The 21894-nt window shown below is 41.8% G+C and overlaps 1 protein-coding gene across 3 annotated transcripts in view; it reads right to left on the bottom strand.

Annotated features, from left to right (window-relative positions):
• Positions 1-21894, bottom strand: part of MYZAP (myocardial zonula adherens protein) — a 465570-nt gene that overhangs the window by 239399 nt on the left and 204277 nt on the right. For all 3 annotated transcript variants that reach the window (XM_078684913.1, XM_078684911.1, XM_078684912.1), the window contains exon 5: positions 4567-4659. In XM_078684913.1, coding sequence (XP_078541039.1) covers positions 4567-4659 — 93 coding nt within the window. The remainder of the gene's footprint in view (positions 1-4566; positions 4660-21894) is intronic.

Genomic DNA, 21894 nt, shown 5'->3' with positions numbered 1-21894 from the left:
GACACTCTCCGTGGGATCCATATCCACTCACCTTGGGTGGTTCCTTTGGTCCCCAGCACTTCTACGTCCTCTCGACCCGGTCTTGATCCAAGTCATGGTTCTTATACCACTTTCTTAGTATATGGATTGGTCCCCCTTGGCGTCCCTTGTGTATTTCGAGCTATTTACTATGTTTCTTTGCTTAAGTATTGTGTGCATTGTGCATATCTCTGGGTAGGAAATACATATTTTTCATAAATACCTTGTGTGGTTCTTTTTCACTTAATCTATACTATAAGATTACATTCCGGTAAAGCAAGCTACTTTACACTCCTTCTGGACTAAGCCTGAAGGCTGCTATCCATAGCCACCACTTGGAGAGCTTTCTAAGGTCGTCTAAGACCTCTTAAATCACCATAAGGTTTGTCTCGACTGGTGCAAGGTGCCCACTTACTTAAGTGGACATCATGTACCAGGCCAGCATCTCACAATAACCTTTCTGGTTTAACTGTAAGCCATCTTTCTGCTCAGTACTAAACAATGCTTTCGGTAGGAGCCCATCTATGACGAGTGAAGCCTCACTCATGCCTGGCATCGGAGGCAGGAAACTTTTGGATTGCTTGCTCCGCTCTGAACGTTTACTTAGCTGTATGTTTTTGAAGGTTATTTGTACACTCTCCCATGGCTTCAGCTGCTACACTTGTGTAACACCTTTTTTCAGTCTCATCACATGATCTACATTGGGACACTATGCTGAAAAAATAAATGCGTGTTTTGTCACTGCTTTGATAAGTTTATGCTCATCAGGGCTCTAGAGGATCCCCTTGTTGCCTGATTCTGAGTCACTGATTCATTCTTTCTTTCAATAACTAACACTTGCAGACTTTGAACTGCAGAGTGAGAGAATTTTGAGAGTCCAATTATAAACTGTGTTTCAGATTAAGCACAAGGTTTGTTTAAGGTGAACAGCTTGCAGATTACAAAACGGAATTTGAATGTTAGGTGAAGAGTGTCTTGGGGTTGGGTCAGCAGTATTTCATTTAGGGGATCAATGCCATTGTCAACTATATAAAGAGCCACAGATTGATATTAGAGCATTAGTAGGTAAGATTTGCCATCATTCAGAATATTAAGAGCACCGTTAACACCAAATAGATTAACCAATATGGATTGGCATCACCTGCCCATTTTAGGCTAAGAATTGAATGGATAATGAGAACTGGATAACCCAGTATTAGATATGGGCAGGGTGAGTCTGTGGATTGAAAACATGCTTGCAGGCATGATGCAGAGCAATGGAGCTCCATAACACCTTTTCCAGCAATGTCTGCCAAACAGCTGAGGGGATACAGATTCCGTACAAAGCATGGTTGTGACTAACTATGAAGACCATGGGAAAGCCAATGGCAGTTCCTTAGAGTAGGCAAGGAGTTAGCCTTCAATACAACCCCATGTCACTGAGTAGCATAGGCTGGATATTCTGCCTGTGCAGGCATGCTAGAGAGGAGGGCAAGTGGGCAACGGAATTTGTCCAAAATTGTAGGTGTAATGTGTATGCTGCAACAAACTTTGCTTTTGATCCCCTTATGGCTGACACCTCAGTTTTCTTCCACATTGTTTCCCAATGTATCTGCACTGTACCAGTTCCAAGCAGACAGCCATTCTTTAGTGGACAGGAGACATAATATGGACATACACAAATGTTATACCCACTATTTAGCTGTACTGCTCACCATTATTGCAAGCTGAAAAATGGCTCAGAGCAGTGCATCTATGTGGCTTCCCTTCGAAGAGAACAAAGGAAAGGAGTAAGAATCCTACACCGTGGCAGCAAATCACTCCAGAAGAGGGATTTGGTCTGCTGACATGGAGTAGTAGGGCTTCGATTTTAGGCTCACTCAGCTCTGGCTCTCCCTTAGTTTCTGTTCCAATTTGGTGAGTGTTGTTTCCTTAGACCTACCGAATACTCACTAGGCCTTTTTTCCAGAATGCACAGATCCACTTTTGGGCACTAGGCGAAATGTGTGGATGGGACTATACAAGCAAAGGAGTACACCCTGATAACATGAGAACCTTGTCAAACGCATCCTGCAAAATTGCTACTGTGAACTTTATCCAGCATAGAGCAGATCTTATTAGATATTTCAAGATTTCCCTGGTGTCTCACAGAAAAGAGGAACCAATAATCAAAGAAATGACAAAAGAGAAACATTACAATCCTTCTCTTCCCAGTTTGGATTAGGCCTTAAATTAAAGGGCTCTTATAGTTTGGCTCTATTGCCTTCTAATGGCCCTTTTCAGTCCCGCTCACATTCTGATTACAGCAATTTTTTTATGTTTGCTTTCTTGAGTTTCTTACTTGTCAATAGATTTGTGCACGCAGCACATTTTCTGCATCATGTATTTTCTCTAGGTCACTTATCTCCTTTGTTTTTTGAATTTGGACATCAGGTAAATTGCCTTTTAACTCACAATTTAATATAGAGATAGATAATTGGGTTTTTTCTCCATGAAACACATGCTCTGCCTTGGGGAAGGAAGAAACCCTAATGTATGCTACATTTATTGCACTTGCCATGTTCCACGTTTTTATGTCACTTCTTTGCAAAGGCGCATGTGCAAAATGCAAGTACGTGTTGATAACCTTTAAACGCTGAAGCAGATTATCTCAATGTTGACAATTTATAGCTGCATTTAATGTATCAATTAGATAATTTCAATAAATGACCTTCATTTCAACAAAGCAGTATTCTTTCTGCAAAGAAAGTGATGCTGAACTATTTGTGAACGTCAGCACATCAGAGAACATATATTGCTAATATGTATTATACATTTATGTCCACAAAAAAGCCAAATTTTATAACCACATTTAAAAAAGTAGGACATTGGAGAAGCTATCATCAAACCGGTCTATAGACCAGGTGGGCAGTCTATTTGTAATTTCTTTAAATATTACAATAAGGAACTTGCATAATATGGTTTTAAACTGGCTAATGCAACTGATTGAGATCTTGGATCACTTTAAGTAACTAAAATTGTAGTAAAGGCATTACATTGTGTTTGGTGAGGCTAAAGGTAAGGGATAAAGATGATAGTGATAATATGATGTTTCAAAAATGTTCCTGTCAGTTAAAACAATATGTTTAGCAGAGAAGGGTATGAACGCTTCAGCATGGATGGCCTGGGCTTGGGAATTTTTTCTGGTATGCTAGTTTGTGGCACTGTGTAATAGCAGAAAAAATAATACACACAATATGGCCTCAATGCTAGCAAGATGAATAGGGAATTAGGGTGGCAAATGTTTATTGGGCATTGGCATTCCAATTGGAAATAGTAACATTAAACAAATAGTCTCAAATAAAGCATGAATAGATTGGTTTGAATGCTGAAACACATGGTCAGCAACATACTATGAGGAGAGATACAAAATAGGATAGGGCGGATTAAACCAAATGTATGTAATAAACGAATACATATCCCATGTCCCAGCAATATTGCCACATTTTGGAGCACATGCTATGGATTTATTCAAATATTATTAGAATATAATAGACACATTAGTCTGGTTCTGAATAAAATAGGAATTATTTGGCTATAATATTATTGATTTGGTTATGAAGCATGCCAACTACATAGGGTCACCGTGGTTTAAACAGAAAATGTGTAGGTGATCACATTGAAAAGAAAAGGTGATGTTATCAAGAGAACAAGAATTAACTTGTTGGGAGTGCAAGATCACAAGGTGCCTTGAAAGTTGGGCCGGGAGGGTGTGAGAAAGAGAGAGAGAAAGAAAAAAAGCAAGAGAGAGAAAAAGAGACAGACAGAAATGACAACGATCATGTTTGGAGCCTCAGTGATGCATCATATTTAATACCTCAATATACTGCTTAATAAAGTAGGCATAAACTTTAATAACTGGAGAATTTTCAAAAGCTTTGCATAACAATCGAGGTTTGGTCATTAGCCTTCACCTGAAGAGGTATGAAGGGTAAGTTGGCGCTCCTCCAGTTTAGAGGGGCTACATCATTGGTGAAATTGTACTGTATTATACTGAGCATTTATGTAGTGACCTGAGTGCGATGAGTCGATGATGGTAATTAGTTGGTATGTTGAAAAAATACGTAAAGAATTGAGCCAACCCTCTCACAAGCAGACCTGAAAGGGTTTATTTTAGGGACTTAAAACGCAAAGTTTGAAGAATGAAATTGGCATATTTGTCCGAATTGACTGATTATGTGCACAAGGTGCAGGGGAATGTATGTTCTAAGAGTTAGGAAGATGGTCTATCTGGTTCCCTTATTTTGCATCCAGAAGGAACATGTTGAATTAGGTCATACTAGTGTCAGATTGCTAAGAGTAGATGTGCTGTTTGGTTTATCTGTAGTGATGCAGATTTCAGGAAAAAGAGGAAAACCAAAATATAAGTGGACAGAGTTATACAGATTGGTATGAATAGTAGTTTCAAGGAGAAGGAGTACATTTCAGAGAGGTTTTGTATGGTAAAACTAACCTACAGCCATTATTACAAAGCATGCACATACACAATGACCTGGTTCCATGTGCAAGAATATATGTGTAGCCTCTTACCTGTATCTCTTTGCTGAGCTCTTTGATTTTCTGCTTCATTTCATCATACTCTCCAAACATTCTCTCTCGAATGTTTTCCAGGGTCACTCTCACCTACATACAAGCAGACAGTACATATTTAAGATAATATGTTTCGTTCAATACCTCTGTTGACATACAATTTCTTATTTAATGTATTTGTTTTTGCTAGCTACACTATTGCCTTTTTTGAGAACCAAGTAAAATGGCCCTAATTTCCCTTGTAATGTATACATGTATGTATTAATATTTATATATGTGATATGATTTTATTTAGCAGGACTGCTCTCTAAAGCCATGTTTTTTGTGTTGTGCAAATACACTAAAATATGTTATCCAGTTATTGTTTTCAAATCTATGATATCATTAGCATCAATGTCAACCAAACTGTTTGTTGGAATCAAGCGTCTTAGCAATGCATTGGGCCGCTAGTCTTGTCTTTATGTTTTCGCTTTCACAATACGTAAAAGATGTGACGAAATGCATGCATTTCATGTGACCAGGACCGCATCAGACGGTAGAAATGCGTTATTGGCAGACAAAATGACCAACGAATAAAGCGTTAGAATTGCTCTGGGTTTCTGCATCAATCCTTGGAAAGTGAGATTGGGATTGTTAATAGATATATGTATGCATGTATGAATATGTTATTTCTATAGTGTGAACCTAGACACAAGGCAGCCTGAAAGGAGTAGAATGAACCCTCCCCAAAATGGACTACAAGTACAACTCGCGAGGTGGGGGGAACCAATTTGCAAGTCAGCATGCACATTTCTGGGACAACCAGTTAACACGTAGTCAACATCAAGACTAAGAAGTCTCAGGAGTCTAATTGGTTCTTATACCTTACACCTATGTGATAATTAGGGGCCAAGGAACCATGTGAATCTGGTTTGGCAAACCACAAAGTCCTGTCATTTGTGTTACTCACGGCTAAATGAGGAAGGATTCACAAATGAGAAAGAGATACAGGCCATTTTGCTCCATGCTCTGGGATCAGAGGAACTGGGTACCAAAGGCTGTTCAAAAGAGTACCCACTACTTTAAGAACATGTGGGCCAAACGCCTTGCCAATGGGCACTGAGGGCAGGCAGACTGAGTGCAAGGCCTGACCAAAGGCTGTGCCCCGAGTCTGATTGACATGACCAAAGGTCAAGGTCAGTAGTCTGTAGGTTCAAAGCCATGCCTAACATACAGGGAGGATAGGAAGAGCAGGCTCCAGGCATAGCCAAAGGCTACATACACTGTTCTCCCAGCAGCTGCTGGGCTTGGCCAAAGGCCAAGATATGCGAGTTTTGGGGCACACAGACTGGGAGCAGAGAGAGGTGACAAAACTCATTGTGCATTGGTTGCGGAGCTGGTCTTTCTATCCAGAGTATCTTTGCATGGGTGAACGCTTTGTAAAGAGGGCTGGGAGCAAAGTGTAACCAAGGTCCACACCCAAGTCCTGAGCCAATATATATGGCATAGCATTGCGTCCACTGTAGTCAACCTTCACTCTCATTGCTATTAGTACATGACAAAAGTATGCAAAGAGGCCTGTTTTTAGAGGCATTGCTTATGTTTGGGAGTGCTTTGTATGCTGTAAAATAAGATCACTAAGTTGTCTGACTAACAATGTAGATCACCATTATGATGGTTGTGTTGATGAATAACGGTGGGTGGGTGACAACTTCATGGTGGGTGCCTGGTCGTATTTTGGTGGGTGTGGGCATATATCATGGCTGTGTAGTCTTAACATGGATCAGCTCATACTGATGGTTGCATGTACATATAATATAGTGTGTGGTTATATAGGATGTATGAACATTTGTATGATGGTAGGTGATTTGTGTACACACTACACAGCATCTAATCTAAACTGAAAAACACTAGTTATGAATCATCTAATAAGTTGATCTGAAAATGGATTTATGAAACTAAATGACTTTATTGCACAAAATACTCACGTTTATCATCATTCTGGAGATTGTTAATTTTCATCTTAATGCTTACGGAAAATGGCATTCCATCATTCCATGAACTTTTACTAGTGTGATTTCTTTTTATTCTGCACTCTAGCCGAGCAAAACTATGGAAGATTCAGGAGTATGTGTTTTATGAGCTTGTAATTAGTCATGAGTGTTTCAAGAGAGTGCACAAATATATTTATCATAGTGTGTATCTCTTGTAATGTGTGTATCCAGTGATATGCGGTGTGTCTATTGGTTATGTATGTTAGAGGGGTGTGAGGAAATTGCTTGTTTAGGATCACCTTCACTTTTTGTCCAATTTTTTTACGATTAGGTACTGGAGCAATGCCTCTAATGCACAGGCCCCTGCTGACCAGGCGTCTGTGCATGTGCCCCAACCTTTAAAAGTATGTTTAAATGGCTTATACCCAATTGGTATAGTTTACCTTACTTATAAGTCTCTAGTATTTGGTACCAGGTGTACCCAGGGCATTTCAAGTTAAAGTATCCCTCATGCACTACAGCACTTATTGTGCCACAATGAGAGTGACAGAGGAAAGCATGTCTCCCGCCTGCCACTGCAGACTGGTTGAGCAGGTTTTAACTGCTAACCCGACTTTACAATTTATAGTAGTGTCAAAGCCCAAACCATCCTTTCAAATATATATATATAGGTCACCCAAAAGGCAGGCTTAATGAGCCTTAAGGCAGAGTGCTGTATATTTAAAAAATAGGATATGTGTCTTTACATGCACCGACAGTAAAACACCCACATTATTGTTTTCACTGTGGAAAGGCTTGTAGCCCCATTGGCGAGCGCAGAGTTACTCGCTGTCATCTCAGAAGTGTCAGCTTCTAAATGCGACTACTAAATATGATACTTCAAGCTATCAAAATAATAGTTTTATTAAAACTGACTTGATGCTCAAGTCGAATTTAATGTAACTTTTGCACAAGTGGCAACTTTAGTTAAGTAGCCACTTTCTTGCTCAAAGATTTCCAGTGAACGCTTACAGTTGCTGATCACGAAAGGGGAATAAAGCCCCCAGGTGGCCACAACTCTGGGGTGGGCTAGGGATCTCTGTACATCAAGAGAAGGGTTCTGCCATTTTGGGAGTGGGCAGAATAGTTCACTTTGGAATAACTAGATGCACAGTTCACCGAAGGGTCAGCACTAGTTGGGATGGGATCTAGTAGCCCATTGACTAGTAGTCACCACATCCCGTGAGCGCACTAATTTGGCACAGAAGTGTCACCCCTGGCACCTAGGCCTCAGATTACGTCTGTACTGAAGACTGGACCGAAGAAGGAAGGCCCTCCTGTTCCCTGGACATGCAAAGAACCTGTACCGAGCCTGGACTATACCTGCTGCTTATTGGGATAGCAAAAAGAGGACAGACTCCAATAGTCAGATGAATGACTTCCTTTTACAGTTGCATGGCCACAAAAGCTGAAGAAGCCTGCCTTGGCAAGTTGGTGTGTCACATGTGGAGCATATTTACCAGGAGGATATAGGAGGCATGTTGCCTCTGTGTCCTAAGTTTTAGCTGTGTGCCGTTCAGCAACTAGGGTAAAAGCCTACAAACATTTGGAATTAAACAAAAAACAGAGAAAACGCTGTTTGCAAAAATTCGACTATAAAATTCGACTATATCTAACTGAAATGCATGCTAGACCCATACTTATAGCCTTATGTCTCCAAAACCGCTGAACAGCCCTTGCCAAACTACAAAAGGCACCTAACAACTGTAAGACCTCTGTGCCATAAAAATATAAATAGTGTCCATTCAGCAGTCCTGCAGATACCCACAGAGATAAACAATCCTATGGGAGATCCCATTTATTAGCAGCTGACAAACGAGCATTGCATTCCCTTATAACTTTTGAGCAGTTTAACAATTCTGACCAAATTTAGCTCACTCTTCCCAATCTGTTGCCTGAATGTTTTTCTCAAGATAGTTATAGGTTAACATGATATTACAGTGCAGTAACACTTGTCAATGTATGTTGAATCTTATTTTTTAAATACAGTCCTAATGATAGAACACGGTAAAGAGGACATTTTTGTCTGCAAAGTCGGACAAATTAAAAGTGCAAATGCTAAGTTACCCGAAATTAACGAATTATAGTTGTCGGCAAGTGGCAGTAGTACTCTCTCTCAGCCATGCTCAAAAAGTTTAAAGAAGATACCGGGAAATGTGTAAGATGCCGGTCTCTGCAGCTTTTCACACTCCTACCCAATGATCAAGGTGAAGTCCTGGGTAACCTTCATGCATTCTAGTCTCGAGCCTTCAGTTTTGAACAAAACAGGGTCATCATAGATCCTAAATATCATGCACAGATTCGGTTTTTGCATGTTTCTTTGCTGCTGCACTTCTGTTGCACTCTTGCGAACACAGCATAGTTAAGGCCTGCTACAGCTTTCTGTCACTGGGGTAGATACTGTTGAACCATGACGGACCATTAGCGTTCACATAAAACTCACAAGAAACACAATCTCTGCACCCTGGACGGAAAGCATGTGGAGGTCTTTCAGGGCATCCACTCCCTCTTCTCCGAATGCAGATGTCCGAACTTCACTGCGAGAGAACAGGGCGTGCCTTCTCAACAACAGTAACAACAAGAATGGGGCACGCCTTAAAAGTTTATTTTGTCAGATACGCGATCTTGTGAAAAATGCAAAGGTTTGCGCAGGTAAGCAGAAATCTGGTTTGAGATGTCTAGAGCATTTCGAGGCAAGAAAGGGACATTGTTGTTTTTTCCTTTCTGCCTTCCTAGAATTGCTCGAGTCCTTGCTTTTCCAATAAATCTACTCTGGCGATGAGCTTTAATATTTTATATTAATTAATATAATGTTCCTAAATCACATATGTTCTTGTGCACCTAAATGCAAGTTAGTTGCATAAAAATGAATCTACAAATCGTAAATTCATCATCATGATTCGCAGAATTCGTATACATTTGAAGTGCATTTAGGATGCTACTAACACTATGGAGGGATTTCCACAGTCATAATTTATGTATTGAGGTAGGATGGGGGCATGCCAGTAGTTGCCATGTAAAATGCACGGGACACCCATAAACACCCTGTTGTCGAATATTCCCAAAAACGTGCATGGCTTCCCACCCTGGAAACACATGTAAGGTACTTCCACACAGTTGGAGTATGTGAGCTCTGAGGGAGGATAAGGATAGAGAAATTCCCACCCTCATATTTTTACGGGGCGTTGTGGGGGGTCTGCGGGTTACTCCGCAGGGAGAACTATTTTGCATGTGCTGTAGAAAAATGTTAAATATACAAATGCACATTTCTGCTTGATTTCCTAATGTTTATTATTATTAGAGCATGTTTACACATAATGAGGAAATCTGCAACTGCTGCTCATGCCTAAATATCTTCTTGGGAATGTGGAACCAAATACTTCAAAAGTAAAAAAATCTACTCCAAATCGAGAAGGAGTGCAAGAAAGGATTTCCAGTTTTCATGAGAATGTCATTATGAAACAGGCCCAATATGTTAATATAAATACTAGATTGTGTATGAAACTGTCAGCACAATTGAAGTCTTCATTTTGACTGGTTTGCTGTCCAAGTCTATGCGCCAAGGGCTGGCAATCACATACTTTGCACGTAATCGGATTTTGTTACTGGGAGGTAAAAAATGTGCACAATTTAGATGTGTGACAAACAATACTGAAGAACGTGGACTTCACAAAGCACTGAAAAATGTAACCCAAAGCCTGCTCATAGTCATGCTCTCCTCAGTATAATACCAAGTTCAGGTTTTTACAATCTGTTAGCACTGAACTGTTGGGAATATTAACAGCCTACTCTAAATCTAGCACCACCCCTGAGGAACCATGCTTCAGAATTCAACCATATTGCACAGATGATTGCAACTGCTGCTGTGTGACGTATCCCTGATGCAGTCCAACGCATTACAAGCGCTCATCAACGGCATCCTTGACGACAATGCACAATACCGCATTGCAGCGCTGCAGCTTCTATGGAACCTCTGGTGCACATTGGTATCTTCAGCAACTCCACAAGATTCTGCATCATAGCTCCTCGGAACTTCCATTGTGAGACGCATCCTCGATATGGGATCTCACAATGCTCTGCAAACCAGGATTTAAGGTACTTTGTTCAGCGAACCTAACTGGTTCCCTGTATCTGTCCCACGTTCCATAGCGGTCAGGCTGAACTTGTGACTTTGTCCCGGTCTGATGTGACCAAATAACCCCAGTTGTTGATTTGTGCTTCTATGCACTATTTCTACTTAAAACTTTGAGATTGCATATTGACGGTTCTACTGATTGGATTATTTTTCTTTTCTTTTTGTTGTTATTTATTTATTAAAGTCACTTTAGTTTTCTAAATGGTGTGGGATTTTTCTTGTGTTTTAACTGTATTACTGTTGGAAGTGCTTATTAAATGCTTTACACATTGCCTCTACTCTACCGTTTCCTGGACCCTTCCAAAATGTTCTTGATCTTATGCTACTCATATATTCAGTTGGTACTCCTATGGACTTGCTCTGTGCTGAAGGGGTTGGATATTCAGGGAATGGGCAGTTACTCAATGAGGGCAAGGAATAGAATAACTGTAACTAAAACCTAAATTCAATATCTCCAAGATTGATTTTTGCCAATGCGTGGACAACAAATAATTAATGCTCACTCACAAGGAATGACAAGACAGAACTGCAGAGTCAGATCGAATGTTAGAGTTAAGTTATTCAATCTAAAAGGCAAAGACATTTGCCTTCAATAAAGTAGCATACAGCTCCAATAACAAATTAGTAAAGTATTTAATGAAATATACCAGGTATCTGGTCTCTGGGATTCAGGGAGAATAAGATGAGTGAATGGGGCAATCTTCATAGGTTGAGGCAGATTCTGACCACATCCAGCATTTGAATCAATAGGAATAGGTAGCCAGGTGAGTCTACTGCAAAGACTCTCAGGAAAGTTCAGCAAAGTTCCCAGTAGCCAGTCCAGCTCGTCAAGACAGTAATCTGTCTCAGTTCACTGCTGTAACAGCAAGAGTCACAGCAACGTGACATGAACCCTTCATCCAAAAAGATTCAATCTGCGTCAGGACACTGGGCAGCAGTAACAAGTCCAAGTCCCAGCAGCAGAATCAGGGTCAGAATCAGAAGCAAACAAGTTCTCTTAAAATGACCAATTATACTCGTTCAGTTTCGGGGGTGACACCCCCTGGTATCACCAAATTTGTCTGACAACTCAGTTCCATTGGTCACTCCGAATAAGAGGAGTGTGATGTGGCAGGAAAGAAGATACAAATCCGGTAAAATTAGGTGAATCAATTATGCAGTTCCTTATGTCATGTGACACATTAAACAATGAGACATTGAAGAAGATGGCATAATGGTTCAAAAGGTCCCTTTCCAAGGCAGCTGTTCCACAGTGTATCAAACTTTGTTGCAAGTGCACTGTTCAGTACGGGAGATGTCAAAGGAAACTGTTATTATTTCGATACAACTTGCAATATAGCAAGTAGTTCTCATATGCTTTGGAAATATTCAGTCCATGACTTCACTGAAAAAGGAAATGCTGCCTAAATGAAATGTGGGCTAATATACGATTAGATCATGTTAATTTGTGAAATATACATTAATAGGAAGCTAGCATGTGAATATGATAAAATACATTAATAAACATTTCAATCTGATCATAATTAATACATGCAAGTATAGTGTACTCCTAAGAATTTTGTGTCAGCATTATACATATATGAAAATGCATACTAATCTTTGTCATTTATGCGTTATTCGACTAACGTGTGAAATACATGCTAAAGAAGTTTGATGAAAACACATTTAAGTATAATTGTGTAGCACCTACTTGTCTTTTTCATTTTCGGTGCACACGTTAGAATATGAAAACATTTTTGGGAACTTTTTACATGAAAATCAATCTACTTCACATTTATTTCCTTTTAGTCTTAAAATTTTAACATTTATATATGAATATCCAAGTGATTAGAAGTTTTTTGTTTCTATTATTTCCCAACACAAATATTTGAGCAATTTAGCAAGTCTTTATTAAACATCAGATCTATATTAATTTCAAACAAATATTTCTCAATCTACCTTTTCTCCTGCATGCTTTTATGATGCAATATCTAAATTGTATATTTGTATAATTTTTCATAACGTTGAACTTAGCACACGTTTTTCATGGTTTGCGTAAAAGTGGTCATAATAATTTCTTTGATCAATAAAATCATTTGATGTAATCTCTGCTCTATTACCTCTAAATTAATCCTGACTGCTTTGTGCCAAGCTACCAGAGGGTTAAGCGCAGGTTAATTTGGGGTTTACTTGTGTTTCAGCCTGGACAGAAACTGTGGTTGCTGCTTGAGTAGGGGTTCACATCTCTCAACCGGTGACCCAATTTTCAACATGCACCGTATTGTGACATTTTAAGAGCTTTTAACATACTGTTGAGAATATAAAGTTTTGGAAAAGGTACTCTAGGTCATTCACAATTTGTCACCCTTTCCCCTCTCCTGGCAGAGACAATATTTGGTACTTGCAAAAGTAACTTATTGGTTGAACCCCGACAAAAACCTAGACTGAACTAAAACTACCCCTGGCAACAGTGCTTAGAAGTAAACATTGTCTGTATAATCTACATATTACTCTAATGTAAACTGCCTTCAATCCTACCATACTTGGCAGCTTTCTAAGATTGGGTTTAATAATAAATGACTGCAACAATACAAAGGGAACCACCTGTTATTTGCTGGAACCGAGTGTTCTTATCTGTACCTCCATTTGGAATTCAGTGATTTTGCTTATCGGGCCTTTCCTAGTATCTCTTGTCTGCTGAGCAAATGACAACACCTGATGAATGGGTGAGGAGCAGAATCAAATGAAAGGGTCAATGGGTATAAGAGATGGAGGGCACCTTTTCTGGTGCAACTTGCTCCAACATACCATCTTGACTCTCAGAGCAGCAGAGTCGCTAAAAGACTCTCTAGAGCAGAATCAGCTGCAACTGCTACATTTCTCATGTATTTCTACTTGTATGTGTACACATAACGAGTATTCCTGGAAATCTGTAACTGTTGCTCATGTCCCAGTATCTTCTTGGGAATGTTGCAAATACTTCAAAAGTCAAAAATCTACTCACACCCCGACACCACCATAATCTCGCTAGGTTAGAGCTAGGGCAAGACTGGGTTTATTGGTTAGAAAATGAGGGGCATAGAAGGAGTTCAATGATAGCAAACTTGCCCTAACCATGTAAGTGTAAACTTGATGAATTGCATTTTACAGCTTAGTGGTCATAACAACGCTATCCAGCCGGTAACATCGCCACCCATCCCTCACTTTAAAAAGTGCTGCCCTGTGCTGCCCTTTTCTTTCCCCAAATTGAATTTGGCTATTGGACCCTCTATTGCTGCATGTATGAATGTCACGTTATACAAGTCTAAAGATGCAGTCGGCAAAGCCCTTGAATATATCCCCGGCACCGGCGGCAGATTAGCCCAGCAGCACTGTGTTACATCTGGTCAATAGCTTGCTTAATCTTCCCGACGGCCCCCAGCGTCTAGAGACCCTAACGGGTGATTGTGCGCTTTACAAATGTGGATATTATTATTATTATTATTAATATATAAGATGTTGGTAACAAGAGGGAAACACAGTGGCAACTAAAATGGGTTAGGGTCTAAGGATAAAAAACGAAATCGAAAAACCACCTCTTCCACCACACTATAGCTATCTCAGTTCTGAGGAAGCCACTTACTACACCACAGAAATGCATTTCCAGTAGATTTTAAGATGGAGATAATAATGGTGACTGCTCTACGCACAACTTTCCCACTTGGTCTCAGGGAAAGTAATTCGCCTCCAGCATGGTCGTTGTGGCTACCCTCACTGACCATGCTGCTGTACAGATTACCTTACACAAGGTTGGGGTAAATAAGAAGTTCATTCAAGAGTCGACCTCATGTTCATAAGTGAACCAGATACAATCACAGGTAGGCGTACATGGACCTTTCATCCCTGCATCACCATCAGCTAATTGTGAACTACTATGGTTTTTGATGTTACTGTTTTACACTATACCCATGCATTTATTTTTAGTTCTTATTGTACAATACTAAAAAACCCTTCAATTGGGCCATCTTTTACACCATTGCACACCCTCGCTGCATTTATATCAAGTAAGAAGCCGAGTCAAGCTTACTACAGGCCAACAATTCATCATTACCTATGTCTGTTGCTACATATTTTCGTACACTTGAGGTCAATATAAGGCTCTACCCTTATTGCGCAATGAAACTCGTTTTGGTTAACTCTCTACAACATAAGCCAGTACATATATACATTTAAATATGACATGACCAAATTGAAATATAATGACATGACCAAATTAAACCTTTGATGAGGACTGTGCTGAACTAAACTTTGCCACTGACATAAGTTATGAAAACCAGTCTCCATCTCTTCAGTCCTCCTGCCAGATTTAGGGAACTTCGTAAATAAAATCATTAAGCAACAGACTACAGAAGATAAGTCTAGTGGAGAAATAGTCTTAAACCAATGCATCCCTGCCCTTTTATGGTCTGGTTTAATAAAGAAGCTGTCTGCAAGACATTTTGTTTCCAATGTACAAAAATTCGGCTTTAGGCAAACAAAGCCCATTAATTTGTTATGGTAAGCCCCGTTCAGCCACGCCTCTAACACATCCTAGTTCAACCCAAAGAATACATATTTTACATCATGATATGCGCTGTTTGATGTATGATTCTGCCTCGAAGAAAGTGCTTTGAGAGCAATATATGAGGTGCACTGTTTTCAGGATGTGGCCGGGGCTACTTGGTGAATAAAGATATTATTATTATTATTATTATTATTATTATTATTATTATAATAATGTGCATGTATGACTCATCACTCGCCACAAATCCAGGAACCGGTTTCTAGCTACATGTCAGTAAAAACATAACTTGGCCACCTTTTGGTTTTCTTTTTACAGCTTGAGATGGGCTGACCCAAAGATGGCTGCCTGAAGTCTTGCAAGATCAAGAAAAAAACCTGCAATCTTGTGAGACTTCAGGATAGCTCCGTTGTAGTCCTGTATTCAGATTTTAATTTGTTTTAAAAAGACCCACCAACAACGCTGCTCCCAAAAGCTACGTTTATATAAAAAGACTATTCAAACTGGCCCACAGGTGGCCTCTAATCAGCCTGACTACTTTATAAACAATTGAAACCTTAACTCCTTCCGAGCTCCCGTCGGCCGTCACAAGCACTAACCCGCTGGTGCTGCGAACAGCCGACGCGGCCCTGCCCACTCTGTTGAACGCCCGCACTGTGGCAAAATAATTGCCGTGGTAAACGGGTTAATTGTGCTGACTGAAGTGTTTATCTCGATAAGTCTTGAATTCTTAATTCTGAGACGAAATAGCAATTTATTAATGCAGGAAGAGGACATTTACCATTCTATAATTTGTCATATGCATCCATTCATCACAAGACACTTTATATTATGCCACTCTATAAGAATTTTGACCTTGATATACTTAGCCATATAATGTTTTACCACCCAAAGACGTAATTGCTTCTAGTTCTAATTTCCACAGGCTGTCCTCCAACACTCCTCTAACACAATAAGCCATCCCAATACAGGTGACTCTAATAAAGACCTTGAGGGCTTCCCAGCTGATACAAGGATTATCAACCAACCCTCAATTGGATTTTAAACAAAATGTTCAATGGCCTCCCCCAAGGCGACCTTGTATGGGGTATCCTGTGGGGCTATCGGCTGAAGCCTCCATGTCAGAATACATGACCTGTGTGTCCACTACCCAATAAGCTGGAGTGAGTTATGTTCCAATTACGTCTTGTTCATATATTCACCCCTAACAATACAAATTTGCTATAAGGAATTACTCACAAAGCTATCTATGCTCAGTGCTAAGTGAGTGTAAATGATAATAATGTGTGTACTCCCCATCTAGGGGATAATCTGCCTTCCATAAAAAAAGCAATACTCACGTTTGTCAGCCATACAAGAAACCAAGTTTGTTTTGCTGTGGTCTCCTGCAGTGGTGGAAACCGCACTGATTTACCATCGAATGTGGCTACTAGTATTATGTATCTGTCTCAGTAATCCACAATGCATTCCTCTATCACAAAGAGCACCCTAAGGTCTACCCATATTAGGGCAGCTCTAGCAAACATTGAGTACTTTACACAATACATATTTTTTTCTTTGTTTTCTTTTTTTTTTTAACTTCAGCCCTTCAATTTTGCGCTTGGGCGTTTCATGTAGAAAAGCAAAACCAATCCCTCGCATTTGAAATATATGAATATATGCGGTTTACGTAATTGGGTTGTTTTTCTTTATTTTATGCTCGGCAACAAAAAGATTATGCTAGTTAAAACCCTTGTGTTCTCAATCAATTAGTACCATGCTGTAGGTAGCTGGCTCTGTATATTCTATACCAAATTTAGGTATAGTGAGTCCAGTGGATCCCAAAGGTAGGCTGAGGTAAAAGTAGATAATTAGTTCCTCTCTATTTGTTGTAGTGTGGGCGCGCAGTAAAGCTTTATCAGAGGGTTGTGCTAAGAATTTATTGTACACACTCAGGCAAGAAATTACGTCACACACTCAATGACTGAACACAGACAAATTTGTTTGTATAAAAATATTATTTAGTGTTAGTTTATTACTAGAACCAAATCATAGGCAAAATCGTACTCTCAAAGATAAGGTATCACGAATAGGCATGTGTCATTAACTTGGTTTTTGTTACAGGTTTTTAAACTTTGGCAATAAACAGTTGAAAGTACTTTATAGTTACTTTACTTACTCAACGAGGTAGCTCTACATACCACGCTGGTACATTTCCGAAGAGAAGGGAAGAAAATGTATGCTTTTAGTAATACAATTACACTTTTGCAGGGTTACTCACACGACTCTTAGCCTTGAAAGAACAAAAATGAGGTTATGGTCCGTGAGTAGGTCTCGGTCAGATGGACACTCGATTCGAACAGCCAGTGGCACAAAGGCAGCCAGGTGCAGAGTGCAGGAACCGAACATTAGCCAACGGGCTAAGCAAGGTCATTGCTGAGGGAACTGCAGACAAGCAGGACACCTGGTTGAGGGAACAAAAAGCTCCTGTTGTTGAAGCTAGCACTGAAGGGCCCAATGGCCAGCACAAGCACTACACCGCCGGTGGCACAGAGGCAGACGGCTGTAGGATGCGGTTGTCAGGAATCTTAGGGTTTCACATTAGAAACCTTAGGTCTTGGTCCAAGCAGCAGATTTGGTCGGGGATTCCTGAGAGGTGGTCAGCGACCGGTTCGGTGAATGGGGTCTTTGGGAGTTCAAACCTTGTAGCCACAAGTGCCCATAGAAGGAGTCAGTCGGGCGGTCACGGTTTGGCTCCTAGAGAGAAGGTCGGGTGTCGCCTTTGGGTGCGTTTGGAGGGGACCGCCCAGATACGGGCTGCAGCATCGGGTTATAAGCTTGTGATAATTCAAGGGTCACCACAGCCCAGGCTAGGTTCGCATGGAGGACCTCCTTAGGGTGTTTGGCCACTCAGGTTCTGTTAGAACTGGGGGTCTCTAGTTGGCAATGGCTTGCACTTTTGTCCAAATAGGGACCCTTGCTTCTAGTCAGAGTAAGGGGGCTACACTCCTAAATACCCCCTGCACAACCATGTGGTGGCTTGGCACGAGAAGGAAGGCTAATCTCAGAAGCAATGTGTAAAGCATTTGAGAACAGATACAGTAATACAGTGAAAACACTACAGATGGACACAACACAGGTTTTATAAAAATAAGTATTCTTTATATAGACTTCACACAAGACCCAAACAACAAAAATCCGCAATACAGTATTAGGAAAATGACTTTAAGATGGTAGAAATAACTCCGTTCACTTCAGATGGTAAATGCGACATGTTTCCCACAAAGTACCTTTGGATGCGTCACGCAAGATAAACAAAAGGTTTGCAGGGAGAACGATTTGTCGGTTCCTGGCTTCGGGGAAGGTGATGCGTCTGTTCCTCAGTGCTTGCGCAAAGTATGTGATGCGTCTGTTCCTTACTGGAGAGGAGGTGATGCGACGATCTCGAGATGGGGCCCGGTTGCAATGCGACAAAATGGCGCCTTTCTGCCATGCGACGATCCGGTGCGATGCGAGAAGATGGCGCCCTTGATGCGATGCGACAACGTGAAGATGATGCAGGCACCACCCGGCGGCCGTGCGGTGACTCTGTAAGTTTGGAACCGCAACAGGCCCTGCGACATGCTTCTCAGGTGATGCGTCGGCGACCCTTGCGGTTGCGACACACTTCTCCGGTGATGCGACGACACACAGCTGCGACGGAGATACGCTTCTCCGGTGATGCGACGGTGACCTTTGCGTGGCGACACGCTTCTCCGATGATGCAACAGCTGAGGATGCGGCAGACTTCTTCTCATTAATTCGCGCTTCCAGGTCCCAACACCATGCAGGCTTCTGCAGACTGAATTCCCAGCAATGAAATTCAGGGAGGAGCTGGTGGTGAAGTCTTGTATCCCTGAGCCTTCAGAAGGAGGCAAGTACAGTTCAAGCACTTGGAGATTCTTCTTTAAAACGATGAAAGTTACAAATAAAAGTCTTTCTCCTTTCCTTGGGAATAAAGAAACCACTGCAGGCCAACCCCAGAAAGCAACACACTGGCACAGGGGAAGTCAAAAACTCCTGCAGATTCTCTGGTTCTTCTCCTTGGCAAAAGGTCCGTCTTGATGTCAAGAAGTGATCTAAAGTTTTGGAGTCTGGGTCCCCCTTTTTATACACACAAATCCTTTGTCTCTGAAGGCAGAGAGTGTCTATACCTAGTCCAAACCAGTTCTGGATGCATTCTGCCAGTGCACAACTTCTACCTTTGTGAGTGTGGGCCAGGGTCATCAGACGCACCACAGGAGGTGGAGCCAACATTGTGGAAGGCAGGCACTGCTCTATTCAGGCCCAGGTGCTACTCGTCCAACCACTCCCAATGCAGATAGGTCTATTCAGCCTAGTGCTGATTCACACTGCCTCCTGGAGCCCCCTCAGCCCCTGTCACTCACAAACCAGACATGCAATGCACAACCTAGCAGAGACAGGCTGGATGGTTAGGCAAGAAAATACCAACTTTCTAAAAGTGGTATTTTCAAACACAGAATGTTAAAACCAACTCCACTAAAAGATGTATTATATCATTCTGAGTTCAGGCATACTAAATTCCTTTTTCTACCATGTTCCCTGTGTCAGTTAGGATTATAAGAAGTTATAATCAAACTTCTCATTCTGGCCTATGGGGACAGGTAGCCTTGCAATAGTGAACAACAAAATTGGCTGTAATTCACTATCAGGACATGCTACACACATCAGGGCATGTCCTACTTTTCAAATTCAATGCACCCTGCCCTAGGGCCTACCTTAGGGGTGACTAACATGTAGAAAAGGGAAGGTTTAGGGACTGGTAAGTGGTTGAAATTACCAAGTCGACAGGGCAGTACTAGAATGCACACAGGCTCTGCAATGGCAGGCCCGAGACACACAAGCTGCTTCTGTGGGTGGCACAATCAGTGCTGCAAGCCCACTAGCAGCATTTGATCTACAGGCCCTGGGCACACATGATGCACTGTACAAGGGTCTGCCAAGTAAATTAAATAAGCCAATCATGGAGTCACTAATCCATCACAATAATTTACAATAGGGAGCACTTGCACTGTGGCACTGAAGAGCAGTGGCACAGTGCCCAAGGCATCTTACCAGTAAAACATATCAAAAACAGAGGAGACAACAGCAACAAATGGAAAGGAGACTCACGCCAATGGTACCAGGTCTAACAGGTTCGGGCTCAAGGCGTCGGGTGCTGAGTGGTGAGGGACTCTCGGAGTCAGAGTAGGTTGGTCTGGAGCAAGTCGGATGCTCACAGGAGACAAAGTCTTTGGATGGCGAAGGGAAGGCAGGTCCACCGGGTTCTTGAGGGCTGCTGACTGCAGGACACACTGAGGTTTCGCTGGAGTGGTATGAAGTGGGGACAGGCCGGTGCTGCACATAGGAGCAGAAGTCGGTGAGTCCTTGAAGTTACACACATTGCAGGTCGAACTCCATGTGATCAAAATCAGGAGTGCTGGCGTCAGCAAGCCTGAGACTCGGTGTTGTCGCAGGTGGTGCGTCATGACCATCATGATGCAGTGTTTGTGGCTTAGGTGCAGGCAGCGGTGTGGCGTCTATGCTGGAGCACTGGCGCCAATGGCCCTGTTGTCATCAGCATATGGCTGCAGTTTAGTCGAGGACGGCGAGGCAGTGACGAATGATGTGGTGCAAGCAGTGGTGTCAGTGACAGTGCTTATGCGTCAGTAAGCCCAAAGTTGCGGTGCAGTCGAAGTCGGTGCAACAAAGCGTGCCCTCGGCCACGGAGCAGGCAGCGGCATCAATGTTAGCGAGACACATCCTCATTAGTAAGACCAGGCCTGCGATTCCGTCAGGTTTGGTGTTGCACTCTCCCAGCGAGCGGTGACCATGATATCGGTGCAGGCACCCTCATTGGTGACGGCGCCAGAAATCCTTTTCTTGAAGTTACATCTCAGCAAGCACCTACAATTGTCCAGAACTGGAATTAGCCCCTCTTGGTAGGTCAGAACTCCCAGCAGTGGGGTTCAGGTGTTGTAGTTGAAGGTGAAGTCTTTGTGTCTCTGAGACTTTTTTAACATGGGGCAAGCACACAGAAGCCCTTGGAGAAATCTGGAAAGCAGGATCAAACAGCAAAGTCCAGTTCCTTCGCTGCTCACAGACAGAAGCAGCAACTTCAGGCCAAACAATCAAAGAAACCTCCTGACAGCTTTTCAGCTCGTCTTCTTGGCAGATTCTTCAATCCAGAAATGTTTTAAAAGTCTGGGGATTTAGGTCCAATACTTATATCCTTCAAAGGAATGTCTTTGTTGCCCACAAGATCCTGCCTTGCTCTACCATGGCTCCAGACACTCTATAGGGATGCAGAGACAGCACTGTAAGTGGCCAGGCACAGCCCTATTCAGGTGTCGGTAACAACTCCTCCCACCACCCAAGCTCAGGAAGGCCTATCAGCCTGGTGATGGGCCATCGGGATATGCAGGGCACATCTCAGCTTCCTTTGTCTGACTGTCAAGAGTGAACGCATAAAAAACCCAGCTGTCAGTCTGAACCAGACGATTCCCACATGGCAACTTCGACCAGATATATTGGAAGAACAGGTCTTTAGGGAGGAGATCAGGGGTGATATAGTGGACTATTTCAGACTTTACACTGGGACGGCGGCATCCCTCACCACAGAATGGAACCACGTTTAAGGTGGT

This window comes from Lissotriton helveticus, chromosome 3_2 (genome assembly GCF_964261635.1).
Source record: "Lissotriton helveticus chromosome 3_2, aLisHel1.1, whole genome shotgun sequence".
NCBI lineage: Eukaryota > Metazoa > Chordata > Amphibia > Caudata > Salamandridae > Lissotriton > Lissotriton helveticus.
The sequence above is the reverse complement of the archived record's forward strand: the minus strand, read 5'-3'. Positions and strand labels throughout refer to the sequence as shown.